We start from the raw sequence: 26,495 nt of genomic DNA, 5'->3' as shown, positions 1-26,495 counted from the left end.
AGCTGGGAGAGATGCGAGAAGGAAAATGGGTTGTCTGGTCGATGTCCAGGTGGGGTTTATGAGATTTTTCACCTAATCTGCTTTGACTGGGGCTCACCACTGAAGACCAAGTGAGGGGCGGAAAAAGTAACGGATTAATTCCCTCCGTTAGCCGCTCCATGAGCGTCATTGAGCTCCCTTAGGTGGGTCCGAGCTTCCTATCTTAGGTAACTCCATTCTATACAATCACAGCTGGACGACGTAAGAGCTTCTGCCGCCTTGTGAATCAAGTCGTTGTATAACCTTTTCCCAACACACCACAATCTTTTCTCTTCCGGCACAAGTCCAAAATTTCCGAACATGCCAATCTCACCAATTATCACCTTCAAAGCGGGCCAGTGCGAGGTTGATGTACGTCTCATCCAGTACTTAGGAATTTGTAGAAGCATGTACTAACTTCACTTGTCTCCAGGCCTCCTCTAAGCCTTACAAAGTGAAGCCGCAACCTGAGCCGGGCTATATCTACCTATACTCTGAAGATGGTGGGTTTTCAAGTTCGCCCTTGTCAATGCTGCATGGCTAATGACAGAACAGATCTCGTGCATTTTTGCTGGCGCAAGCGAAGCGAACCCCTCGACAACCCTGAACTTGACCTGATCATGGTCCCTGGCGATGGCAGCTTCACTCCTCACGAATACACATCGTCTTCCGAGCCCACCTCCAAGACCAACGGCCGTATCTTCGTCCTCAAGTTTACTTCTTCGTCCCAACGATATCTCTTCTGGCTTCAGTCAAAGCCTCAGGCCGAAGACGGAGATCCTGCCTACTACAGCCCTCGTGATCGCAAGATTGGCGAAATAGTCCATCAACTACTACAGGGTGAGGAGGTGGATGTAGCTGAGGAATTGTCAGCTCTCCGTAACAACGATAACCGACCCGACGACGAGGATGAGACCATGGAGGACGCTGATACCCACCGTGCACCTCGAGGAAGCGGCAGCGGAGGCGCAGGACCTGACGCTACGGGTGGAGACGTTCGAGAGGAAGGCGAGGGCTCACGAGAGGGCGGAGCTGATGGTGCTAGAGCGTAGGTGATTCCCTTTGCATGGTTAAATTGGATGGTATGCTAGCGAGCGATGGGCTTGGCTTGTAGATCACAGATCTGGGGCACCAGGTCAACTGTGTAAAACTAGATTTCTTCACTGTGAGAGGAGAATTGGGAACTAGTGTCCTGGCGCTGGATCTATGGCATCAACTCTAAATGTGACTGTGCTGACCTTGTTCCAGGGCCTCTTCATCTGCCCCTGATGCCGATGCTGCTGCCGCTGTGAAGAGCTTTTTGGACAGCCTTCGAGGCCCGTCGGGGCTCTCTGGTAGACAGCAGCAGCAAACCACCGACAAGGCATACCCTCATCTCAACCACCTACTTCCCACTTCCATCACAGTACCTATGGTTGACTCGGCTACGGAAGAGTTCACAGACACATTGATCAGCCTTCTCCCTCCTGCCGTTATAGTCCTTGCAAGTGCCTCAACAGATTCTGTTGATGGGAAATTGGAGCCGTCAGCTTCGGCTGTGGAGGATGCCAAAGCCTCATTATCCCTGGACGACAAGCGGACGTTGTTGAAGAAGGTTCTGAGAAGTCCCCAGTTCAATCAAGCCCTGGCAAGTCTCACAATGGCCATACGGGATGGCGGCTTGCCAAGCATTGCGGATGCTCTTGGTGTAAAGGTACAAGATGGAGGATACCTAAGAGGCAGCGGCATGCCTCTGGGTGGTGGCCAAGCTATTGAGGCATTCGTGGATGGCGTTAAGAAGACAGTCGAGGACGAGAAGAGATGAAATGGCGATGCATCCTCGCGAGGTGTATTCTCGACTATGTGCTTGGTTTCTTTAATGACACGATGAAAGAAGCAATACTTGAGATATCTTGACGAAGGTCAATGCATGTTACTAGGCAGCACCCTGCATGAAACGAATTTTAGACATTAGACCAGTTGTCCCAATCTCTGTTTGTGATTTCATAAGTAAAATAGATCCATGATTTTTAACATGGGTTGAAATATGAATATAACATCTCATACTATTGGGCTATCGATATCAGAGCTATATCTCAGATACAGGTATGTAGGTATGCAAGGTATGTATGTAGGTGTATTTGGGTTAGAACCAAACTGCTCTAGTAGGACGCGAGGGTATTTACTCAAGGTGGGGCCTTGGGTCCCATCGTTGGCCCCACAAGGGATAGCATACCTAGGTACCTTATTAGAGACGCATACTGACGTACTGCACTATTCCTCAGGGTAATATTTCAAGCTAGCTCATCAACAACCAAAATCCAACCTACACCTCAAGCTCTTTTTAGTCACCACTTCATTCAAAAGCCCCCCTAATGTGCTTGGACGGTCTGGTGTTATCACGATGGACGTCTCATTTCCTACGGACCCTCGTGAATTCGACAGCGATGATCGCATATCGTTTTCCAAACTCGACCAGAAATTCATTGCAGTTCACGATGACGGCAACGAGTACGAGTTTGACGCCGATTCCAAACGATGGGTGCTTGCAGATGAGAATCCACTGGAGCCACCAACAGCTGGCGCATTCAATGACTTTGCAGAATCTGTATCGCATGATACTGTAGATGGTGGAGCAAAAAAACGCAAGAATGAATCAAGCCATGATTCTGAAGTACGTCCAAACATCGCTTCGCTGTCGAAACTGTCTCGATGCGTATTTACCGAAAGGTTATTGAAGTTAACTATTGAGTAGACTCCCGAACCCAGTAAACCTTCACGACCAAACAAGAAGCAGCAAAAGGCACCTCAACAGCCTAAACAGAATACAGCCATCTATGTCACAGGTTTACCTGCTGATGCAACGGTTGAGGAAGTCCACGATCTTTTCTCTCGAAAGGGTGGCGTTATCGCAGAGGAAATTGACAGCGGAGCACCACGGATCAAACTATACACCGACTCAGATGGCAACTTCAAGGGCGACGCGCTGATTGTTTTCTTCAAGCCACAGAGCGTAGAGATGGCCATTATGCTTCTCGATGATACAGACTTCAGAATCACTCCCAGTGGCACACGTGAAGGACGGATGCGCGTTCAGGCCGCAGACTCAAGTTACAAGAAAGTTAAATACGACCAGGAAGGTGGTGCAGGTGGGGAAGGGGCCAATGTCACAGCTGAGCGTAAACCACAGAACAAGGATCGCGACAGGCAAAAGATCATCAAGAAGACTCAGAAACTCGACGCGAAGCTGGCAGACTGGGATGACGACGTGCCCTACCCGGGCCAGCCGGAGACCGCGACCAAGTGGGACAAGCTTGTGATTCTTCGGCATATGTTTACGCTGGAAGAGCTTGAGGAGGACCCTGCTGCCCTGCTGGAGATCAAGGAGGACATCCGGGAAGAATGTGCCAAGCTGGGTACAGTGACAAATGTTGTCCTGTTCGACCAAGAACCAGAAGGCATAGTCTCAGTCAAGTTCAAAGATGCGGATTCAGCCCGTGCATGTATCAACCTCATGCATGGACGAAGTTTTGATGGTCGAACAGTGGAAGCTTTCCTAGCGACAGGACAAGAGAAGTTCAAGCAGTCGAAGAACGATACGAGCCAGGGAGACTCAGATTAGAAGGTCTACGTCCGATGTTGACATTGGAAGAAGATTTTATTGCGTTGTAAGATACCCATTAACTCTGATACTAGAAGCCACATCCTAGACAATGATTCATTCTCGCGATATGAGCATTTTCCTCTTCGCATCCATATGCCAAACTCGATGTAGGCTTACATGGGTTTTGGACAGATCCCCATCTCGAGTTCTTCGGCGACGGTGTACCATATAGCAGCTTCTATAATATTGCAGATGACCTGCAATTCTTCGTCATCTAATGAAAGTCTTGTCAGCTCATTGTTCATGGTCGCAACTTCTTGCCAATTGCCTAGAAGCAAACCTCACCTCGTGGTGCATAGATCATGACAAAGTCTGGGGAGACGGGGCTCTTGAGGAACCGACCTCTCCAAGCGAGTGGATGCCTCTGACCCCAGCCCTTTTCTAACACCTCCCTGATGTCGTCCGGGTGCAAACACATATGCATGGAGTGGTCTGAGTCGTGAACATGGCAGATCTCGCCCTGGCAATTCGTTTGTACTGGGTGCCTGGCAAACAGTGCCAACCCATGCTTCTCTATGCACGACTTCTCGGTGCCAAACTTCTTAGGACTCCTATTCGCTAACTTGGCCATGGACCAGCGGAGAGCTCGGTAGCATACTCGAGATCCATGCTGATCAAGTTGTCTTTGGGGTGCTATGCCAGCAACAACAGGTCGAGGACCTGCGCGGTATGGGAGACGCTGGCGTCGGAGGATACCTGATGTTGGGAGACGCATATGGTCAGGCTCTGGGGCTGCAAACGGGTCGCTGAGAGCCCAAAGACGGAACCATGATATACGGAGGTAGCCGCTGAAAGTGGAGGGCGTGCCACCAGGGCCAAGGTTGAGGAAATTCTGGTAGTCGTTGTGGACGCCTAACACTATGGGGAATAAAGCGATGACTACCTCGGCGTGATATGGATCAAGGAAGTGAATAAGCAGAACTAAGACAAGGGACGACAAGAAGATGGTTTTACCATCAAGAGTTACGGAAACAGGCTGCTGGCGAAGAGCATAGGATATCTTTAGATGTTCCAATTCAGCTTCGCCTTGGAGATCGGGAGGGGGAGAGGATAAGGTCTCAGCTGAAGCGATTGCAATTGATGACATCTTGAGATGAAAGGGCAGAGTAGTCTCTTTCTTTGAAGATGAAGAGGGCTTGTTTGGGACAAATTGGCGACCACAATGCCGCTATGTGGTCGAAGAGCGGGGTGTTGGAGAGCCGTGTAAGTGTGATCGATGTATTGATGAGAGCTGTATTTCAGCTTGTGGAACGATTTACAACTGTCGACCTCTTCCGAATAAAATCGGAGAGTGAAGCAATGCAGTATTTAAATAAATCGCCTGAGACAACAGCCGAGTCTTACAGGACAAGGTCAAGGCAAGAATTGGAGACGGTGAAAGAAGCGACAAGAGGGGATCGTCATATGATGCTCAGCCAGCGTCGCAACTAAGCAACCCAACCCCGACGTTCCGACAGGCGTGTTGGCAGCCACCGTAGCGAGCTGCAAAGCAAGCCTTGGATTTGATCGATCTGTTTGGTTAAAACAGCAGTGAATAGATATGCACTGCAGCCGTCGGCGGGGCATGACGTTGAATTGAAGCTACACATTCTCGTGGGTCTGGAATTTCCGACGAATAGGACAACAATTTGTCACTAGCGAGCGGCGTATCGGATCGCAATGAGAAAGCCTAAGACGGCATAGGATTATTTGATTGAGCATTCTGTAAAACTTGACTTGTCTGGCTCCAAGATCGTCAGAGCTACCCTGGACAAAGCGCTGTGATGGTGGTCAGAATAATATCTTCGCGCTATCTAAACGCCAAACGACCAGGTATTGAAGCATTTGCATGGAATTGAACAAGAAAGAAGGAGAGTTACTCGGGCGTTTCCCTGTTCATCTCACTCCTCATTCTTGACTCGGAACTGAAGCTGAGGCACAGCCAGTTTGCACTGATCAATACAACCGCACGAGCATTGGCAAATATGCGAGACGAGGTGTCGAAAGACCCTGGGAAACTCAATCCATGGAAGGCCTCACATCCATGCATGGATCCAAAAAGCCTTTGGCTCGTCAGCGGCTATTTGACTGTCATCCATGCTTGGCGGTACAAGTCGTCGAGCTGACGTCGTAGCTACTGGTAAGCCCAAGCTGAGCGTTGCTCAGCAACAGCCGGATCCGTAACAAAACAGACCAGCGAATGACGGAGCTCCCATCATGGGTCAATCACAGCTAAGAGCGGTCTAAGGAGCAGCGAGATAACAACTTTTCCACAACTCTCTATACTTTATATGCCAATTTTTTTCTTCTGTAATACTCAGGAGCACATCTTATTTAAGTAACTTGCTATTTTAAGCATCAACAAGTCACTCTGACTTTGACAATTGAGTATCACAGATTGTTGAGATATTGTTCCATCTGGTCGAAAAGGTCAGTATCCTCTGGTCAGTTCTGAGACCCAAGATTCCTCCCTCAATCGCTAACATTCCTTCTCAGAGATATATAAGAGTCCCATTATGGGGTTGCTTCCAAATCCACTGCGGCCGCGCGAGCCTCAGCTCCCACTATATCAAAAGGTCAACTCTCCAACGAAGGAGCGATATTCTGACGATGACTATTCAACCGAAGACGAAGATGACTACGAAGACGAGCCATACTCCCCCGAGAGCTCTTCAGCTGGCTCTTCAAGGCATACATCTGGGTCTGCGAGCAGTGGGCTTTTGATGTTGCCCAGTCACCAGAAGAAACCCCTCCCTCTCAGACGAAGGATCGCCAAAGTGTACCCCTACCGAATGCCAAACAAGGTCACTCGCTACTTATTTTGCACTGTCATTACATTTATCATCGTTATGGTCTTGAGTCTTGTACGAGCCAGCCAAGTTGAGAACTGGAAAGTTGCCAACGGTAAGGTTGATAACCGCCCACCACCACCACCACCTGCTTGGGAGAAGTTCCCCTTTTTGGAAAGATACTATGGCGGTCTCAAGAGCCTGGTCACCTTCGAAGAGCTAAAGCCGGAATGGCCTCATGTGAAGGATGAGCCTGAGATGCTTAGTGAAGGCAATGACTGGAGTAAGCAAAACGAAATCAAGAGCGACAAAGATACCGACGAAACCGACAAGGCTGCTACCGAAGAAATTGAAGCCCAAGCTCAAGGCGCGCATCCTACCAAGAAAGAAGTAAGGGACGAAGTTAAACCAGAGGACGACGTTAAGGCCGAGACAAAAGGCGGTGCCGTGGAGGGAAAGGAGGATAAGCCCCAGGATGATTCCAAGGTCAGCAAGAAGAAGCTCCCTAAAAGCAACGACTGGAGCGATTATGCGAACCGAAGCGAGGAGACCGGAAGCAAAGAATGTTTTTTAGATGCTGATGGTACAATACGGGTTCCCCAGCTCCGATACTATAATGGCCGCCCCCAAGGATTCCCTGAGCATGCCATCGGATCCTATGAGATCCTGAACCTGCCCGAGAACATTTGTTTCGACCGTTATGGTCGCTATGGCCCCTATGGGTTTGGCTATTCCTCAAGGAATGGTGGCCTTAGCGTTGGTGAACATGGACAAAAGGAAGGGTCGGATGCTGTGTGGGAGAAGACTCCTCGCGTGGACTATCGACATATTGACTGGGCTGATGTCCAGCGCCGTTGCTTTAAGGCCAACCAGGCTCGCTTCAAGGAGCTTCCCTCCAAAATACAGGCTCCTCATGGTTTCTTTGCGCACGAACCTAAGCCTAAGCCACTTCCTACTTCAACTCTGGAGCGCCGCGGTGTCGAAGAGGATAAGTCCAAGGCTGACAAAGAGACCGCTGCCTCCCAGATTGAGACGTCAAAACCGAAAACTACTCAACAATCCAAGTCCGAGGCATCACAGGTCGCAAACTCAAAGGTTGAGCCTACTGAGGCTTCTGTGTCTCAAACGAGTGAGTCAAAGCCTCAGGAATCAAAAGCAGAAAAGTTGCAGTCTGGAAAGCCCCACGAGACCGAACCCAAGGATAATGGGGTGGACGAGAAAAGTCAGGGAGAAAACGCTGGGCATTCCAATAATGCGTCGCCCAAGGCTGCTGGGAGCGGGGTATCACGAACTGCTGTTGTTGTACGATGCTGGGACGAGTACAATTGGCGCGAAGATGATATTGTCAACCTTCGATCTCTCATTACTGAGCTCGCTGTGGCATCTGGTGGTCGCTATGATATCCATCTCCTAGTTCAGGTCAAGAATGAAGCTGCTCATCCGGTTTGGGCGGACGAAAGAATCTACCACGAGCGCATTGAGGAGGCCATTCCTCAAGAGTTCAGGGGCTTGGTTACGCTGTGGTCCGAGACACAGATGCTCGCTCTTTACCAGGGTATCTACGACCACTTCACTCGTGGTCCTGATCTCCCCGTTCACGGCGTGTACCGCGGTCTGTCCATGGCCATGCAGTACTTTGCTCACAAGCATCCTGAATACGACTACTTCTGGCAATGGGAAATGGATGTGCGCTACACAGGTCACTATTACGATCTCTTTACCAAGCTTGAGAACTGGTCTAAGTCGCAGCCTCGGAAGGGTCTCTGGGAGCGCAATTCTCGCTTCTATTTCCCCAGCATTCACGGTAGCTGGGAAGACTTCTCACAAATGGCTCGGGTCCAGAGTCAGATGGGTGTCGTAGGCGCTGACAATGTCTGGAAGGGAGTTCCTGGTCTAGACGGCAAGTCCCCTGACTCTGACACCAAAGGCCACCGCACTGTATGGGGACCCCTTCGTCCTAAGGATGATGATGACTGGTTTGAGCCTGGCGACGATCCTGTTGCTCCCACTTCTTACGAGAAGGATCACTACAAATGGGGCGTTGGAGAAGAGGCCGATTACATTGCACTCAACCCGATCTTTAACCCTGATGGTACGACTTGGGGTCTCAAGGAGGACATCACAGGCTACAACCGGACCGAGGGACTCCCTCCCCGCCGGGCCAACATTATCACCACTTCGCGTATGTCGCGGCGACTGCTGACGACCATGCACAAAATGACGGCTTTCAAGAAACAATTCGCCTTCCCTGAGATGTGGCCTGCCACCGTCGCTCTGCAGCATGGCTACAAGGCCGTCGCTGTGCCCCATCCTGTCTATGTTGATCGCAACTGGCCTACAGCGTACATGGCACAGGTTTACAATAACGGCCGCGACGGTGCAAGTGGAGGCTCTCGAACCAGCATCTTTGGTGATCGCGAACACAACATGCACGGCCTTTCTTGGTTCTACAATTCGGGCTTCGCACCAAATATGTATCGTCGCTGGCTAGGTCTTCGAGTCAACAATGACGGCGGCGAGGAGTTTGAAGGCACAGAAGATAAGAGCAAAAAGGGCAAGGGAGTTGGCAACATGCGTGGTGGCGAGGGCAGAATGTGTCTGCCTCCCATGCTGCTTCATCCCGTCAAAGATGTCGAGCTGCCTGTTGAAGCCCCTGAGGCCGATGCTGAGGCGGGTAAAGCCCCCGAGTCTGATCCTGGAGCCTGAATGATCTCCTTACCTTTTTGCATGGAATGGCTTTGAGAGTCAAAACAAGGCGTTGGTTTTGCTTTTCTGGAGTTTTCTTACGGGTTCATATCGTGTCATGTCAGTGATGAGATATGCCAACGAGATGAATGACTTTTGATTTGAGCTACAAGGCATTGTAGTACACAAGACATGTTTTCCAGGATAATTGGCCATAGACTTGCTCGGTTTGAATAATGAATTTGAAATTTCAAAACTGCGTGCATTTATTGAAGATGATTTGCAAAATAACATCAAAGCAGTCACGTAAACTTTCTGGGGCCCTGTCCTGATCCAGACGCAAGCGACATAGGCTCTTGTCAACGTAAAATGTTATTACATACTCTCCATATTATCATATTTGCCCAGTTTTGCAATTCCACTGCTGTAGGATTGTTTTATCCTCCCCGAAGTGCTCCCAATATAATGCTGCGCCAATCCGGTCTTCACATTTGCGGTTCATCAAACAAACAACATTTCCAAGTATTTCAGTGAGTTGGTCTTTTATCATGCCGTCATGCACCTAAGTCTACCCCTTAAACCACCCGCTTGACCTCGAAGAAACGTCGCAGCCACCAGACCTGGAAGAGAGATTCACCAATGACAACACCAATGACGAACATGTTCCACCACTTGACTCGGCTGTTGGTGCTTTCGGCGGTGTTTCGGTGGGTGCGCTCACGCATCACGATATATTCTTGTTCGTCCTTGACTTGAGCAAGAAGATCGGACAGCTTCCGAACTGCAGAATGTTGTAAGCTAACTTGGCCATTCCCGGACGGAAGAATGCTCATTTACCTTCACGGTCGAGGGGGTCGGCAGGCATCTCGTGCTCGCTCACGTAGACGATTCCGTGGACGTTGAAGGAGACCTCCTTGGTGTTGGCACCCCAGTTCTCATTTCCGAAGCAGTATATGTATTTGCCATCATGCTTGGCTGTGAACGAATAATCGCCGTTGGAGATGCTCTTCTCGTTTGTCTCGTATTGACCAGCAGGGTTGGTAATCTGGCTATTAGTTAATATCCTGATTGTTTGCCTGACTCCCAAAGCCACGTACCCAGAAGTCAATGTCAAGGTTGCCTGCGCTGCCGAATTCCCGATCGCCAACCTGGAAAGTGACAGTCATAGTGTCATCCTTGTGTAGGGACTCGTGAAAGCATTCACGGCCGTGAGCAGGCAGGACGATGTTGTGAGCAGTGACAGCTGAGAAGACAGCAGCGGCCACAAGGGCCTTGGCCGCAGAGACGAAGTACATTATCGGGTGCGTGTAGATCCGATCGATCGCTATAACTTCAAAGGAGTGTCGTGGGTGTTTGCGATGCTAGAGTGCTCTGATCGTGAGCATTGAATCCCCGTGTTGGAGCTATAAACCAGTGTCCACTAAGTCAAGTATGGAGTTTGGATCGCGACGAATTGACACCTTTTCGCAGCTAATTGGAGGAGCTGCGGGTTGCTCCTGTTGCGGCTCTCGTCTGGGTAGCCACGGTTTTGCCGAGCTTGTGTCTGAGTTCCTGCCAGCTTGCACCTTTGTCTGCTTGCCAAAATTCACAAGCCAATCCCATATCCCCAAGCCTAAAGGGGGGAAGTGGGCGGGTGGGGTCTTGCTGTGGCTTGATCAAACAAGGGCTTAGAGATTACCTTGGTTTGTCGTTTATCTGTCCTTGCGACTTCAAAAAGGGATGAGATGTATCATGGCGGGACCGATTGCGCGGCGTTGAATTCGTGTGATCTGACGTTGAGAAGCAATTTTGGAGACGACGTACATTTCCAGATAGCACTACAGCGCTCAGAACTTTCAAGCTTAGAAATATGCGAAGGGCATATCTTGACACGAGACTGACACAACAAGTGTCGCCATTCACAAACTTCTCTTATCAAAGTACCTGAATCGCTTAGAAACGAGTACCCGAGATCAAGAGGACCTCATGTGGCGGTGCAATTGCGTTTGCCCCTCTGCCCTCCCTGTCTGTCCCCTGAGATGTCGTCGAAAAATAGGCCTTGGCTCCAGTATTTTCCAGTGACCGACCAGTAATTTCCCCTCTAACGGCATGCTCACCAGCCCCGGCCCCAGTAACAAACAGCCCGAGGCCAGAAAAAATAAGAACCTAGTAGCTGGAGCCCAAAAAGAGAGCGATAATGTCTCTCACCCCTCCCCGAGTGATTGTCTTCTCACACCGACAAGTCAAACCACACGACAGCGCCCACCCCCAATCCATCCATATCCATCCATCCATCGCCGCTCGTCGTTTTTTCTGCACCACCACTCCAAGGACCGCCCCACGATCCAGTAAGTTCAGCGTCTTCCTGTCTCTTGCTCGAGTCTGTCTAGATCCCGCTGTTTGCTGCTTGTGTATTCCCGATCCTCCTCTCGATGGTCTCTTCAAGAAGCTCCCGTCTCACGTTGTCGCCGCCCGATCACCAAATTCGCCGTCATGCTATTATCCCGTTGATCCGCCTCGTGATGGCTCTGAATCAACTATCGACGTACAGCATTGCATAGCTGGTCATATCGGGTGATAGCGGCAGCCTGGAACGGGGTTGCTTACAAGCTTGAAGGACTATCCAGGACTCCGATGATGGTGATGACCGAGTTGTGTTGTTGGATGAGCTCTTGATCGTTGCCTTGATCATTCCCTTAGGTGTCCTTTCGCGATACTCCATAAAGCCGTCCCGCCTCCACCATCACCAAAACATCCAACCTCCTGTTCCTCCCTTGGCTAGACGTCTTTCCATATATTGTCTCAGCCTGCCTGTGGCCTTTGTCTCTTCCCTCTTTATCTCATCCCCCCTTTTACCCCTCGCCACGTCGTCTTCTTTCAACATCCATCCACGCATCGCTGACCTTGCGCCTTCACCTTTAGGACCTCTTTTTCTATACCTAGACACACAGGCCTCGAAGCCGTAAACCGCAATCATGGGTCTCGCTTTCTCAAAGCTCTTCGACCGACTGTGGGGGAAGAAGGAGATGCGAATTCTGATGGTTGGTCTTGATGCCGCCGGTAAAACCACCATCCTCTACAAGCTTAAGCTTGGTGAGATTGTCACCACCATTCCCACTATCGGTATGAGACGCTCTCGATCCTGACAAACCCTTCATGCCGCTGACTTACGGATTTCTTTCTCATCTTACCAGGCTTCAATGTCGAGACTGTAGAGTACAAGAACATTCAATTCACCGTGTGGGATGTCGGTGGTCAGGACAAGATTCGTCCTCTGTGGAGACACTACTTCCAGAACACTCAGGGTATCATCTTCGTCGTTGACTCCAACGATCGCGATCGTATTGTCGAGGCACGAGAGGAGCTCCAGCGCATGCTCAACGAGGACGAGCTTCGCGATGCTATCCTTCTTGTCTTTGCCAACAAGCAGGATCTTCCCGTACGTCACGACCCCACCTCGAGACTTTCTCACAAATCTCCCCTCAACGTGTCATTTAACCGCAGTACCATATACTAACGTTACGCTACTACTAGAACGCCATGAACGCCGCCGAGATCACAGACAAGCTTGGCCTTCACAGCCTGCGACAACGCGCCTGGGTAAGTAATGGGCAATCCACATCTGGGCCCAGATGGTGTCTCTTTGTTCACATGCTGACCTCTTACTTTCTTCTATCAATAGTACATCCAGTCCACCTGTGCCACCTCCGGTGACGGTCTCTATGAGGGTCTTGAGTGGCTCGCCAACACCCTCCGAAAGGCGGGTCACCAGTAGAAAGGTGTCGAGAGGCCTCTCCATAAAAACTCGCTTTTTCTCTCCTGCTCTGCCATATACTCTCAAATGGCTCTTTGTCTCGACTCGAGGTTTCGGTTGTAATTTGCAAAGTTATCGGTCAACCAATCGAAGATAAATCCTTGAACCAAAGTCACATCTATTCACGTTTTCTGTTTAAGCAACCTCTTTTAACGCTTTCTTCCTCTCTCAATGGTGCTTCACTGTGAGCCTTCTGGTCAACAATATCTGCTTGCCATCGCTAGCGTCAGCTCGCTTCCTGAGGACCACAGAACGTACTTTCTCTTTTTTTCTTCTTGGAGGAAAAGTCGGGTGATGATGGGAGGCGTCTTATGGGGATCCCCGGGATATTTGTACAGTCGTCAATCGGGTGTTGTTTGCTCTTTGAAAAGAATGCATCCTCGCTGATTTTACAATACTCTCGCAAACCGTGGCGCACTGGTATATCTATCGTTTGTTAATTTCACTTAGGGAACATGACCATGATGAGCAACTCAAGTAACGAGGGTTATAAATGAGGCATGAATTCGGGCCACCGCAAGTTTGAGCTGTTGTAGAGATTCTATAAGTTTTATTCCAAATCTTTGGTGAAATCGCAAGACTTGGTTGATTCGAGTGACACACGGTCTCTAGTCTTTTTGGCTAAAATGAACAGAGGTTTGTGTCTAGAGTGCTGATTTTAATCTTGAATGAAAGACAAATTTAGAAGTGCAAACGTATCTGGGACGGATCCATGACAGACACGGACCCGAGTCAAGAGCCTGCCTTCTAGAGGATCGCACAAGTCTGCTTTGCATCAAAGATTTAAGCCACAATGTTCCAAACAGAATTAATTCCACCAGTAGTAGGAGACAAGACTTCAGTGCGTTTGGAGATGCGTTGGTCTCAATTGAGTGGTTATGCATTATTTAGTGTTAAGTTACATTCTATGATGCTATATACGCTTCTGTTATACAAATTGTACGAATTAGACATGAAACACATTAACTCATTAAAAAAATCCTGAATAGTCCTTAATAATCAGGTCATTCAAGCATCCTTGGGCTTGACGATGATATCCAAGCCCTCCTTGTCGTCACGGATCTTAACCTCAGCGGTCTCGCCCATTTTCAGCTGCCCTTTGATGATCTGGTCTGCGAGGCCGTTGCCAATCTCATTGGTAATGAGTCGGTTCAGGGGGCGCGCACCGAACTTGGGGTCGTAACCACGCTCCGCAAGCCAGTCTCTGACATTGTCAGGAACCGAAAGGATAATGCGGCGGTCGTCAAGACGCTGCTGAAGCTCCTTCAGACGAATGTCGACAATATCACGGATAGCGCTGCGGGCGAGACGCTTAAAGACAATGAAAGAGTCGATACGGTTAAGGAATTCGGGTGGGTAAGCCGAGGCAACAACATCCATGACAGCCTTGCGGACTGATGGGTCAATCTCGCCATCGGGTGTCTCACTATAGGGGTGAAGGTGGTTTTGGCCAACAAGTATATCGGCGCCCAAGTTCGATGTCAGAACGATGATAGTGTTCTTGAAATCAACCTTGTGGCCTTGGGCATCGGTGAGGTAGCCCTCATCAAGGACCTGGAGGAGGAGAGCGGAGATATCGCGGTGTGCCTTTTCAAACTCGTCAAAGAGTAGCACAGCATATGGCTTACGGCGGACAGCTTCGGTCAGTTGGCCAGCGTCCTCATAGCCGACGTAACCGGACGGTGCACCAATAAGTCGAGAAATGGTGTGTTTTTCTTGGAATTCTGACATGTCAAAGCGAACAACAGCAGATTCGGTCGAGAACAGAAAACCCGCCAATTTCTTGCACAACTCTGTCTTACCCACACCAGTAGGGCCCAGGAAGAAGAAGGAAGCCAGTGGTTTGTTCTCGCCACTCAGGCCAGCTCGTTGGAGACGAACGGCATTAGAAACTGCCTTAATGGCTTCATCCTGGCCCTTGACCGCTTCGCGGAGGGAATCTTCCATATGAACCAATTTCTCTATGTGTCCGGAAGTCAGCTTCGACACAGGAATGCCTGTGATGCGGGAGACGACATTGGCGATATCGTCGGGGCTGACAGAGTCGTGGATCAGAGTATCGCTGGACTTTGTTTCTTGAGCCTCTCCTTCCTTGGGCAACTTCTTCTCGAGATTAGGAATAACACCAAATCTGAGCTCAGAGGCACGGCCAAAGTTCCCTTCTCTCTGTGCCTGCTCAAGCTCGAACTTGGCTTTGTCGAGGTCTTCTTGGATCTTCTTGACTGATTCGATCTCAGCACGCTCCTTCTCCCAGCGCGCATTGAGCTCAGAAATTTCCTCGTTGAGTTTCTTGAGGTCACTTTCAAGTTTCTCACGCCTCTCCTTGGAAGCAATATCTGATTCCTTCCTCAAGCTCTCAAGTTCAATCTGGATGGTCATGATCTTGTGGTCAAGGCGCATTATATCTTCGGGCTTGGACTCATGCTGCAGTTTGAGGTGGCTGGCTGCTTCATCCATGAGGTCAATAGCCTTATCTGGTAAAAATCGATCGGTGATGTAGCGGTTGGACAATGTAGCAGCAGCAACCAGAGCGCCATCTGTAATGCGGACACCATGGTGAACTTCGTACTTGTCTTTGATACCTCGGAGAATACTGATAGTATCCTCCACAGAGGGCTCGCTAACAATGATCGGTTGGAATCGTCGAGCCAGGGCAACGTCCTTCTCGATTTGACGATATTCGTTGAGAGTTGTTGCGCCACAACATTGAAGTTCGCCACGGGCCAGAGCAGGCTTCAGGAGGTTTGATGCATCAATAGACCCTTCAGCCTTCCCAAGTCCGAGGAGTGTGTGCAATTCATCAATAAAAAGAATAACTTCTCCTTGAGCTTGTTCCACCTCTGTCAAGACCTTCTTTAACCTCTCTTCAAAGTCTCCTCTGAACTTAGCGCCGGCAATGAGAGAGCCAAGGTCAAGGCTGATGACCCTCTTGTTCTTGATGCTCTCAGGGACGTCACCTCGGACAATACGGAGGGCAAGACCCTCAAGAATTGCAGTCTTTCCAGTACCCGCATTGCCGATGAGGACTGGGTTATTCTTGGTTCGCCTTGACAAGATTTGAATGGTTCGCTGAATCTCTGCGTCTCTTCCAATAACTGGATCCAGCTTTCCATCCTTGGCTCGGGCAGTCAAGTCAATACCAAATTGTTCCAGAGCAGGCTTCTCTTCTTCGCCACCCATGTTCATCCGGTGAGTGCCACCAGGAGGGTGTGGACGGCCATTGGCATATGACCGGATAGCAAGACTTGGAATCAATCGTAGAGAAGTCGGTCTCAAAGGTTGGGTAGCTAGCACCCGTGTAAGTGGTTGCACGGATCGGGTCCGCGCACTAGCAGCAATGCGCTGTGTTGATGCGATTATTTGCTTGCGTGCTTGCATGTTAGGCACTGTGATAGAAGGCATGCAAAGAACGTCTAAAGGAAATAAAACGAGGGCAAGATCGTGGATTTCTTCGACATGCGGGAGACCTTTTATTATCTACGACACGAAACTCGGCTACACGCTTCAAGGTGAATGGAGCATATTCTCGCAAGTTCGATCATCCGTCATTGAGAGACGCTAGAGCCGATAAGATAAGTAGAGCCAGCTTGTATCCGATAATCATGTGACTGACGGTGCGCAAGACAGAAATCTTGTGTGATCGCCTAACGCATATATTCTGTCACCCATGATGCGGCTCGTCTGATAAGAAGCAAGGTAAGGAGACCAGGAACACGTTTATTTGCAAGCGCAAATCTTCTGGTGTGTTCTTATTTTTCTACTACTCAAGCGTAATTAAATCATGTGATCCTTGTAGACTGTTGGTCTTGCTAAACATTGGAACTTATAAGGTATTTCGTTACTAAGTGGCACGCTAGAAAATTTTGGCAACCACAACCAGCAACCTGCCCTAAGAAGAGCTCCCACGTGACTCTTTCAGTGGGGATCTTGGCTCAAGTTTGATTGGGCAGTTCGCCACACTTTCTAGGCTTCGCCCACAAAGACAATTTACATTTTGGGGCCTACACCACCTCAACACCACCGACTTCACTTCCTCTTTTCACCCAACCCCAAGTCAACCAGCCAGGAGAGTCACAATGTCGGCGAAGCCCACGAGCAAGACATTCGGAAAGTCGACCCGAGAGGTTCCTGCCTCTTCGGAGAAGGCTAAGAAGTGGTACCCCGCTGACGACGATGCCGAGAACAAGAAGGTGAGTCTTTTGGTGATGATTACGATGCACTTGCAGCCAGTTGCGTTATGTTTTGGAGTGCGCGGTTTGGATATGGGAACCGAGGAGTCGAGAGAATGAGTTTGGTCCATGGCAATCCGACTGCCATCGCAACAAGTACATACTTTGAACGACGAAGCGGCTTCGAATTTCAATGCCATATATATCGAACGCACAGATCTGCAAAGCCTGCGACAAATATCGATTGACGACTGCACTTCATCCACATATAGCAACTGCCTGCAGCAATTCTTGAGCATAACCAAGTGCCAGCATGCTAACAGCTGAAAACCACAGGTCCGCAAGGCTGTCCGATCTTGGGCCCCTCGCAAGTCCCTCCAGCCCGGCACTGTCCTCATCCTCCTCGCTGGCCGCTTCCGTGGCAAGCGTGTCATTCTCCTGAAGTCCCTCGACCAGGGTGTCCTCCTCGTCACCGGCCCCTTCAAGATCAACGGTGTTCCTCTGCGACGAGTTAACTCCCGATACGTCATCGCTACCTCCTACAAGGTCGACATCTCCGGTCTCGACGAGAAGAAGATCGAGGAGGTCTCTCAGCCCAAGTACTTCACCGCTGAGAAGGCCAAGGAGAAGGCTGGTGAGGAGGCTTTCTTCAAGCAGGGAGAGAAGCCCCAGGTACGATACAACAATTCCAGAACAGTACTCGCCAAGTATCAGGTCACTGACAGCTCTTTACAGAAGAAGGAGGTCAACAGCAGCCGTGCCGCCGACCAGAAGGCCATCGACAAGGCTCTGATTGCCAACATCAAGAAGGTTGACATGCTGGCTTCTTACCTCTCCAGCTCTTTCAGCTTGAGGAAGGGTGACAAGCCCCACGAGATGGCCTGGTAAACGTGCAATCTTGTGCCGGGGTGATGGGAGTACCGGGGTTGCGACACAACGGGTTGTAGAACGGCAAGGGTCTCCGAAATGGGCTGGTTTGGCCAATTGCATTTGGAAGTCGACGGCATCGGTCCTATTTTGGCGTCTGTAATCAGGTTTTACAGTCAAAAAAACAAACGAGCATACAAAATTCTAGAGGCTTCCGGTCAGAGGCCGATGATGATGAACTTCACTCGGACATCCCATCTCCTGAGTGATAAAAACAACTGGTGTGAGCTAAGAGTTCTCAGATCTGATCTGGTCAAAAATGGACATCGACTTATGAATGATTAACAAGACTTCAATTTTTATGTGCGTTCATCTGTCTGCGGGTGTGTCAATCCTCTCCGGGTGGGCAAAGGGTGACTGAGGTGAGGATTCGTAACATCAAAAAGTACTATCTCGTTTCTTCCCTTATCCTAAAATTGCCATCTACTTAATGCAGCCATGATGTTCGGTTTTGTCTTATTTTACAAGTTGCGCTCTACCCAGCTCTCAATCATGCCAGTCAACGAGGCTTCGTAGTGCTTGATCGAAACCTTTCCAGATGCCTCATCCAGAGATGTATTGGCCTGGACGAAGACCTTGCGAGGCTGCTTGTTCTTGAGAACAATGTCACGGACTTTCTTGCCCCAGAATTCGGTGTCAACCGTTGTCATGTGCACGTAAAAGTCAGTACCAGTCTTAACATCGGCGGTAGATTTGTAAATGTGAAGCTTCTGGAGATACTTAGCAACAGCTGGCGAATTTGTTAGCTCATGTCCAGTCGTTGGAGATAAATCTTACCATCTCGACCAGCTGTAAGAATCTTGGAGCGATCCAACTTGATGGTCAAATCGGAAAGATCATCTTGTTTGTAATCAAGCTTGCAGAAATCGTCCTCCGCCTCAAGGAAGCACTTGAGGATGGAGAAGCGAGCTTGGCTATGAGCCTGGCCCCATTTCTGGCTCTTGGGATCCCACATCTCGAGGGAAGCAAGTCCAGCTCGGGCCATGGATAGGTAGGAGGCGAAAAGCACATCACCAGCTTCGCCATTGATGTCCTCGGAACCATCACCAAATCCGAAAATCTTGAGAACGGGGAACTCGCAGCTCAGATGCATAGCAACAAGCTCGGCACGGCACTCCTCGTACGAGGCAGCAATGCTACCAAAGACGGAACCCCAAGTCTGCCCGGGCTTGTACCAGGTTGTGATAGGCTTGTTATCCACAGGACTGACGGGAGGTTTCTCCTTGTCAAAGTTATAGGTGCCTGGGGATGTTTCTTGGAGAAGTTTACCGCAACCATGGCCTAACGAATTTAAGCAGTAGATTCAAGAGACTCGAGGTAAGTTTACATACCAGTAAGTTCGTGGAGGCCAACTTGAACTTCAAAGGAAGCATCTCGCTGCTTCTTGTAGACCTCAAGATCTTCGTCGCGAATAAAAGGAATCTTCTCATCCGGGGCCTTGGCACTGAGAACATTCCCCAATGACACATTCTTGAAACCCTCAGTCTGACGGATATCATCATAGTTGGGGCTGCAAACAATGTCAGCAATCTACTTTCCGCTTCATATCGATTTGTTCCGGGGACCTACATGTTGATACCAGCAGGAATACCAGAACCTAGGCTCAATGTTAGCATGTGCGGATTTGATAGATTTAGTATCACTAGATCACTGACCAGCAAAGGTAAGAACCTCGAGGGATGTGAAGTCGGGAGACAGGAACTTGTCCTTCTCAAACTCCGAGCCCCAAGGCAGCAGAGGAATGAGCTTGGGGGCGTTCTTCACGAGCTCTCCAAATGCGCGAGTTCGCTCAACTGGGCAACTGTCAGTAACTGGTCAAATATTTGACTTGAATAAATCTTACGGTTGACCACTATACAAAAAGTCAGTAATTAGATTCTCGTCCAGGGCGTATATTGATAAAAAGCTTACTAGAGGCAAAGCCTTCCCACTCTCCACGAACACCAGCAGGGTCTCGATAGGTCTCGATGAAGCCAATGTTAGACTCAACCATAGGACCCTTGTCCTTGATCCAGTATCTTTGACTATCCTTGAAGGCCTCCAGTGAGCCGGACTCAAAGGACTTGCTGTAAGCCTCGTGCATCTTCCTCTGAGTATCGTTCTCCGCATTCTCGGCAGCACCGTTGATGAAAGCTGTGATGTTCTTCATCTCCTCAGCATAGTCGCCGTAGACCAGCTTGATTGTTTTGCTCTTGAGAGGTCCATCCTCCACGGTAAACTCGGTCTGCTTGCCAATATCACCTCCTTCACTGGGGATTTCCTTGACAGCTGAAGCGATCAGTATCTCGTAGTTACCCTCTGAGGTCTTGCGAAGTCGGTTGTTCTCGGGCAAAAGACCCTTGGACTCCATCCAGTCGGAAACAGCCTTGATTTCGTCCTTCATAATGTGCGAAGATTCGGGGTAGTAAGTAGTCATGTGCCCGTCGTCGGGATAGCCAAGGTGCATCATGGCGGGGTTACTAGAGCTAAAGATGCCTCCCTTTGTCGCCTCGTAAAACTTGTTGGCCTCGGGTGAGGTGGAAGCGAGAGCAGCCACGGTCTTCTCCGAGCACCGGGGAATGAACTTGGAGTCGCCGAAGCTCTTGTAGTTGCCATTGTTGCCAAGGAACATAGCAGCGTACTCGAGGAACCGGGCAAGCTCATCTTCTTCGACGCCAGCCTTCTTTGCTAGGGCAGTCCAATCGCCGTTGGCAGACTTATGGAGAGTCAAGATCAAGTCAAATATTGGCTCAGACTCAGGGGAGATCTGTCGAAGGACAATTCTGGTACCAGCAAAAGCAGCTCTATAATTGTGTGTCAACATAAGCCACACGACCCCTCCCTCAAAAGCATTGTTGCCCCTCATTGCAATCTGATCGAGCTTCACAACTTATACACAGTCGGTAATAAAAACTTACTTGCTGATAAAGTGAGCGTAACGCTTCTGCTTGTCATTCAGGGCATCAAAGTGCTTCTCAATCTCGAGCCTAACCACCGAGGGGGGCTTGTCGGCGAGGTAGTGGACCAGCTCGTTTGAATTCATGACGGTGGCAGAGGTTGAAAACTTGTGGAGGCTCTGGTGGTTGAAAGACTTCGTAAAGCGAGGAATGGGTCGTCGCGTCAGGATAGTTGACTTCAAGGCCGTAGTTCTTAGTGAAGGTAGTCTCTGAAGCATGAGAGACGGTGAGATTAAGTTGGGAGAAGGCATGCCCGTGGCTGTGACTGACGTTTTCAGGTCACGTCGGCCAATGAATCTTTGTTAATCTGGGGACAAACGCAGCTTCCTAAACGTGTCAAGGCGGCAAGCAGAAGGGCCAGAGCTTATTGCCTATAGCAGCTAGTAAGGCGGTGCACAAAGCCCCATCGTAAAAGCCAATGAGGGCTCTGCGACGAATTGAATATTTTTGTTTCATGATGTTAGATAAATTTGAAGGCATACAGTTGAAATGGCCATACCACTGAGATACGAAGTGTTGATGTTATTGGACGGCTCTACACAGCAGTTGTGCCAATGCCGCCACTCTGTTGCCAATACGTTGTATTCCCCGGTGGCATTTCAACATTGGATTGGCTCTTCTGTCACACGTGCTGAAGCCTCAAGATAACCTCGTCATATATGAACATCGTGTATTGATGAGCCGGAATGGTAAAATCAGTAACAGCTCGTGTTTGGCACATTGTCGTCTATGGTTGCTATGCTGAATATTGGGGTCCATCCACGAATAGGTTGGTACCAGCCAGAAACCGTGAAATGTGCTGAGGCCTAGGGTAAGCACTTATTGATCCGTTCAATGAACTCACATCACAACTATTTTCCTGTTTTGCGACGTGCTGGTAAGTATGAAGCCTAGCCTTTCTTACATTGATATATTTGAAGTTGAAAGGCATTGTTCTCATTACGTAGTGCTTTTCGGGATGTGGACGCTGGTCACTTCTTTCGACTACACATGATAATTAGTTCGCCTCAAACGAAGCAGGATAGTTGCCGACATATCCTAGGAAAGATGAAGCGAACCGAACCGAAGTGTCAAACCGAGGAGTTCTTCAGTTCTACCACCCTGGGGACCACAGACCGGCAGGTACTAGAACCCTACTTGTGATTTTATGCAGAATACCTCTCGGATATGCAATGCCATGAAAGGCTTCATTAACATTAGATCTGAGGACACAATGCTTTCCGAAACTCGAATCAAATGCATACCATCCTGGTAGCAATAAACGTTGGCGAGGCAGGACAAATCCTCATTTAGCAAAAAACCACTCCACTGCCTATTTATCACGTCTGGTCCAACTATTGCAGAGATACGGATGGGAGGACCAACACGGTTGCGCATGCACTAATGAATGTCCCGACTTGCAAGGTCAACAAATCCGGGGTGCTTCCCATCGGGCGAGCTGCCCCATGCTGATCAACTAACTCTATCAATACATCCAAGAAAGGGCCAATAAAATATCATGTGCCAGCAAACAGTTGCACAACACCAAAACTATGAGGATTTATTAAGCATTCAGCTATTTTAAGCGGTGTGGCGTTACAGGGTCGCAACTCGGTAGAGGATTGAGATGTGAAGCTAGGCCAAGCCTCATCCTGCAAGCAAGCGTTAGTACGATCAACTACATCAGCCGGCGTTGTCAACCGAGCCAACCCTTCGGAATCTAGCAAACCAGCTGGGCGGGACACCAGGGTTGGGGTGACATGGATGACTTGTCTTAGACAATTGTAACTGCAGCCGGGGAAGCCTTTGTGGTTCCCCCGAATTGGACGATGCTAATGTGATTCCTGGAGCAAACAACTGATGTGTGACTGATTGCCAATGTTAGCCGGCAGAAATGGGGAAGGATTTACCATGTCGAGTTCCCATTCGTGGTATGTACAGATCTGCTGATCGATGAAGGCATTCGCATATACTCTCTGTCTTGCTCATTTGGCGATGCGAACTCTTTATGCTGAGTATAGCATTCCAATACTCGATCGGAAGAACGTTTCGTATTTTGTCATTTTGTTCGTGACCGAATAATAAAATTGCCAGCTGGAAGATTCTGGCTGCAGTGGTCAAGGCTCTGTGCTTTGAGTCGTCGTTCACCAGCTGACCTTCTACCCCCACGCTATTACTCCACACTCAACGCTACTAGCGTTTCTCTCCTTGTGCCTTTTCCGTTCCCCTTTGCCCTGCTCTGTTTTGGGTAAATCTCTCCCGAGCCGTGACTTGTGATTGGATCAAGAGTCAAGGTCTTGAAAAGTGATACTCAGCCGAAAGAAAGCAAAGCTGTGCATGGACTCCTACGTAGTTGGAAGAAAAGCTATGTATCGGGTTTGGTTTGGATATTGAAATTTAACTCGAGGGACCTGTTCGGGCGGCTGGTGGGTGAGTTGAGCAACTAGGTACCTAGATATCCATCAATAAATACCTGTAAAGCTGGGGTGTCTAAAACCAGCATTTATGGGTAGCATGAGTGACGACCGCACACTCAGTTTAGTGACCTCGGTCAAATATGTTTGGAATAATAGGGGCCGTTAGGTCACTCATAAACCACACCAAATGTGAGAACACTCCTGGCTTTGAACCAGAGTACCAAAATCAAAGGGTCCATCTATTGGCGTACTGAACTATTCTGAACTTATCTACGTCTTTTTGTCGTTGAGGATGAAGGTCTCAGGTTTTCTCGCCTCCCCCAGACCACTCAGGAAGAGGGCATGGAAAGTATGATACAGTGGGAATGTTGAGAATGAGGCTCTCAACGGGCGAGTGCTATCAATGAACAATGACATGGGAGGGTGTCCAATTTTCCGGTCGGGAATTTCGGACCAGCACATCGGTACGCCCGATCATCAATCAAGTTTTAAACCCTTCCCTTATATCTGCCACTGGAATCTGCTTACAAGATTTACCATGAGTCCCTTTGCCCAGTTTGGCTCATGTCAGCCGGATAAGTGCTTGAGACTGATCCTCAGCAACACTCGACTTTTGCCGGATTAATCAGCTTTTCCAGCGTTATTATCGGATTCGAAAGGGACAGAGCCAGACAAATAGAATCCACGACATAGATGATATAGACCAACTAAGTGACGTTGCATGCTGTTGTATCGCTGGTCGTGCGAGCTGGCACACGTTCGGTTCGGCGGCCAGAGTTTCCAGAATTACCCAACTGCGGAAACTCCGCGCAAGGATTTTTTCCCCGGGGGAGCGTGATAGATTCGCCCCTGTTCTGCTATTCAAGCTTCTATCAAGGCAATGCAAAGCTGATGATTTGCACTTTATGTACCTAGATATCGTTGCATAGCGCCAAGCGAGATACACAATTTAACTAGATGAGAATTCGCTGGAGCTGTGATTTTGTGTGTGTAAACGGAACTGGAACGTGCAGTGGGCTCGTGACCTCACAAGCCATGCACATATGAACGGGAGAGTGACAGGGACTGGTTCTGGGTAGTCTGGGTAATGCCAGTTGGATGGAATTTGGGGTTCAAGGAACCATCATCATGTCCCACAGGGAGCGTCATGGGCCAGATCCTCACCAATCTTTTTCCCTTTCCCCTGATAGTCTCAGATTGAACGACATTGCCAGTCCATCTCGAAATCATGCTCCACCGTAATATATCCATCCACTGCCATGCTGTCTCTCCAACACACAGTTAAGTAGATACATAGTAGCACAAATGGTTGAGATCCATTGTAACTGGACAGCCTAAGGTAGGTAGTCAAGAGAGAAAGATACCTGGTACAGTAGATTCTGATGACCTTTTTCCGTCCTCAACCAATTGGTCCAGGGCCCTAGTCACCCCCAGACGGCATGCCCTCCTGGCACCGGGCTCCAAAGCCTGGCCTGGGTTGTGGAGATGGGTCCCTTCCAGCGGGTGACAGTCACCCCCGGGCCCATTTCACTACACCCTGCCCCCACGCCACCTGTGGAAGCAAATGTAGGTCGGGCTGTGCGAAATAGTGGATGTTGGAAGTTTCGTGCCTACCCCGGGCTTCTCTCCGTGCCCTTTTCCTTGAGCCTGAATTAGGGACATCAGCTATGACTTGTACCGTCATCAACCTTATATAGATCCCTCTGGCCCCCGGGTCCTCTGTCAATCTGCTCTACTGATTTGCAATTCTTGGCTTTTTCCTATTTGCATCTTGATTTACTCAACCGATTCATAGACATTGACCGTCCTCGTTACTACGTCATTATCATTGTCATTCCCATTATCCGCTGCCAGTCTCACCTCGACCTTCAGTTATACACCAAGCGACAGGCGTCATTAGGGGCTTTTTTTTAACATCATAAATATTCCTAAAAGATTGGTTTTGTTGGCTCTCTCAATTACTCCAATACGAAAATGCTTTCCTACGAACCCACACCAATGTCAATCAAGACTCCCACAAAACCAACTACCATTACTTTGCCGCCCACCACTTCGTCACCAATGACGGTAGCACCCCCATCCTCCATCAACTCTGCCACCATCAATGGCCACAAAGCCCAGGGACAACAACACATCTGGCTGGTTACGGGCCCTGCCGGCTGTGGAAAGACAACAGTCGCTGGATATTTGGCTCAATCATTAGGCCTGCCCTATATTGAGGGCGATTCGGTATGTAGAACTTTTGCAGAGCGCCCCACGTTATGGAAATGCCCCAGCGTCACCACTAACACGGTTTTCTCATTAGTTCCACCCTCCCGCCAATATTGATAAGATGCGAAATGGCATTCCCCTAACTGATGCCGATCGATGGGATTGGCTCACAGCTTTACGGGAAGAATCCATCAAGAGGCTGAATTCCGGATCCAATGGAGTCGTCCTTACTTGCTCGGCTCTCAAGCGCAAGTATCGCGATGTCATCCGCGTTGCTGGATACTACGATCACCGCATTCAGATCCACTTCGTTTTCCTCGACGCTTCCGAGGAGCTTCTTCTCGCCCGTGTCGCCCAACGACAAAACCATTACATGGGTGCCAACATGGTCCACAGCCAATTCGAGACCCTTGAGCGACCTTTGGCCGATGAAAAGGATGTTATCACCATCGACGTCAGCCGGCCCATAGAAGAGGTGGAGCGGGAAGCGCTCAGCAACGTGCTGGAAACAATCACCAAATCTCAAGACAAGCCATGAGCGCCAGGCAGCTTTAAGAAAACAATGATTTGTACGCTTTATATCATTTGGTACATATTTACCGGCTTCATCATACACTGCCGACCCGCCATACACAGTCATTTTGGACAATTTCAGGCGAGGCCTTATTATCAGGCAGGGAGTCACAGCGTCATGGTTATATATGCATTCGGGATTTTGGAGTTCAAGATTTAAAAGGCGTTTGGAACCAAGAGTCTTGTCATTGCCCAGTACCTATGCACTCGGACAGCTCTCCGATGAGGCGCGACCAGGGAACAGGAGACTAGCTAGCTTGGTGCAGTCCCCCGCAAAGTGTCAGAGTTGCAGTCATTGTACCGCATGAGCACGACTGGGGCTGGCTGCTTGCTTACACGGATAGGCTAAAAAGAAGGGAAGGGGAGGAAAGGTACT

At 49.4% G+C, this 26,495-nt stretch overlaps 11 protein-coding genes across 11 annotated transcripts; 7 read left to right on the top strand and 4 right to left on the bottom strand.

Moving 5' to 3' along the window:
• Window positions 1-339: 339 nt before the first annotated feature.
• Window positions 340-1,822, top strand: FMAN_00916 (uncharacterized protein; the record flags this gene model as incomplete). Its single annotated transcript, XM_041828886.1, has 4 exons — window positions 340-390; window positions 452-521; window positions 574-1,066; window positions 1,267-1,822. 4 exons carry the CDS (start codon window positions 340-342, stop codon window positions 1,820-1,822), a joined length of 1,170 nt encoding a protein of 389 aa, XP_041676249.1.
• Window positions 1,823-2,401: 579 nt separating this feature from the next.
• On the top strand, window positions 2,402-3,619 carry FMAN_00915 (uncharacterized protein; the record flags this gene model as incomplete). Its single annotated transcript, XM_041828875.1, has 2 exons — window positions 2,402-2,671; window positions 2,753-3,619. The coding sequence occupies 2 exons, from the start codon at window positions 2,402-2,404 to the stop codon at window positions 3,617-3,619; spliced, it is 1,137 nt and encodes a 378-aa protein (XP_041676248.1).
• Window positions 3,620-3,774: 155 nt separating this feature from the next.
• On the bottom strand, window positions 3,775-4,748 carry FMAN_00914 (uncharacterized protein; the record flags this gene model as incomplete). Its single annotated transcript, XM_041828864.1, has 2 exons — window positions 3,775-3,875; window positions 3,947-4,748. The coding sequence occupies 2 exons, from the start codon at window positions 4,746-4,748 to the stop codon at window positions 3,775-3,777; spliced, it is 903 nt and encodes a 300-aa protein (XP_041676247.1).
• Window positions 4,749-6,156: 1,408 nt separating this feature from the next.
• FMAN_00913 (uncharacterized protein) lies at window positions 6,157-9,135 on the top strand (the record flags this gene model as incomplete). The annotated part of the gene is made up of 1 exon (XM_041828853.1): window positions 6,157-9,135. The coding sequence occupies one exon, from the start codon at window positions 6,157-6,159 to the stop codon at window positions 9,133-9,135; it is 2,979 nt and encodes a 992-aa protein (XP_041676246.1).
• Window positions 9,136-9,689: 554 nt separating this feature from the next.
• FMAN_00912 (putative EMP24, component of the COPII-coated vesicles) lies at window positions 9,690-10,409 on the bottom strand (the record flags this gene model as incomplete). Its single annotated transcript, XM_041828842.1, has 3 exons — window positions 9,690-9,895; window positions 9,952-10,159; window positions 10,212-10,409. The coding sequence occupies 3 exons, from the start codon at window positions 10,407-10,409 to the stop codon at window positions 9,690-9,692; spliced, it is 612 nt and encodes a 203-aa protein (XP_041676245.1).
• Window positions 10,410-11,202: 793 nt separating this feature from the next.
• FMAN_00911 (uncharacterized protein) lies at window positions 11,203-11,875 on the top strand (the record flags this gene model as incomplete). Its single annotated transcript, XM_041828830.1, has 2 exons — window positions 11,203-11,441; window positions 11,794-11,875. The coding sequence occupies 2 exons, from the start codon at window positions 11,203-11,205 to the stop codon at window positions 11,873-11,875; spliced, it is 321 nt and encodes a 106-aa protein (XP_041676244.1).
• Window positions 11,876-12,068: 193 nt separating this feature from the next.
• On the top strand, window positions 12,069-12,868 carry FMAN_00910 (putative ADP-ribosylation factor; the record flags this gene model as incomplete). Its single annotated transcript, XM_041828819.1, has 4 exons — window positions 12,069-12,216; window positions 12,288-12,532; window positions 12,628-12,693; window positions 12,776-12,868. The coding sequence occupies 4 exons, from the start codon at window positions 12,069-12,071 to the stop codon at window positions 12,866-12,868; spliced, it is 552 nt and encodes a 183-aa protein (XP_041676243.1).
• Window positions 12,869-13,915: 1,047 nt separating this feature from the next.
• On the bottom strand, window positions 13,916-16,285 carry FMAN_00909 (putative chaperonin ClpB; the record flags this gene model as incomplete). Its single annotated transcript, XM_041828808.1, has 1 exon — window positions 13,916-16,285. One exon carries the CDS (start codon window positions 16,283-16,285, stop codon window positions 13,916-13,918), a length of 2,370 nt encoding a protein of 789 aa, XP_041676242.1.
• Window positions 16,286-16,983: 698 nt separating this feature from the next.
• On the top strand, window positions 16,984-17,964 carry FMAN_00908 (putative ribosomal protein L6.e.B, cytosolic; the record flags this gene model as incomplete). The annotated part of the gene is made up of 3 exons (XM_041828797.1): window positions 16,984-17,097; window positions 17,413-17,748; window positions 17,812-17,964. The coding sequence occupies 3 exons, from the start codon at window positions 16,984-16,986 to the stop codon at window positions 17,962-17,964; spliced, it is 603 nt and encodes a 200-aa protein (XP_041676241.1).
• Window positions 17,965-18,464: 500 nt separating this feature from the next.
• On the bottom strand, window positions 18,465-21,025 carry FMAN_00907 (putative dipeptidylpeptidase III; the record flags this gene model as incomplete). Its single annotated transcript, XM_041828786.1, has 8 exons — window positions 18,465-18,733; window positions 18,781-19,284; window positions 19,335-19,513; window positions 19,573-19,600; window positions 19,659-19,796; window positions 19,847-19,855; window positions 19,915-20,843; window positions 20,901-21,025. The coding sequence occupies 8 exons, from the start codon at window positions 21,023-21,025 to the stop codon at window positions 18,465-18,467; spliced, it is 2,181 nt and encodes a 726-aa protein (XP_041676240.1).
• A 4,284-nt stretch (window positions 21,026-25,309) lies between these two features.
• Window positions 25,310-26,084, top strand: FMAN_00906 (uncharacterized protein; the record flags this gene model as incomplete). The annotated part of the gene is made up of 2 exons (XM_041828775.1): window positions 25,310-25,564; window positions 25,641-26,084. 2 exons carry the CDS (start codon window positions 25,310-25,312, stop codon window positions 26,082-26,084), a joined length of 699 nt encoding a protein of 232 aa, XP_041676239.1.
• Between the last annotated feature and the right edge of the window lie 411 nt (window positions 26,085-26,495).

The sequence above is a fragment of the Fusarium mangiferae genome, assembly GCF_900044065.1.
Source record: "Fusarium mangiferae strain MRC7560 genome assembly, contig: FMAN_scaffold001, whole genome shotgun sequence".
NCBI classification, from domain to species: domain Eukaryota; kingdom Fungi; phylum Ascomycota; class Sordariomycetes; order Hypocreales; family Nectriaceae; genus Fusarium; species Fusarium mangiferae.
Note: the sequence above shows the minus strand (reverse complement) of the source record. Positions and strands in the feature narration are given on the sequence as shown.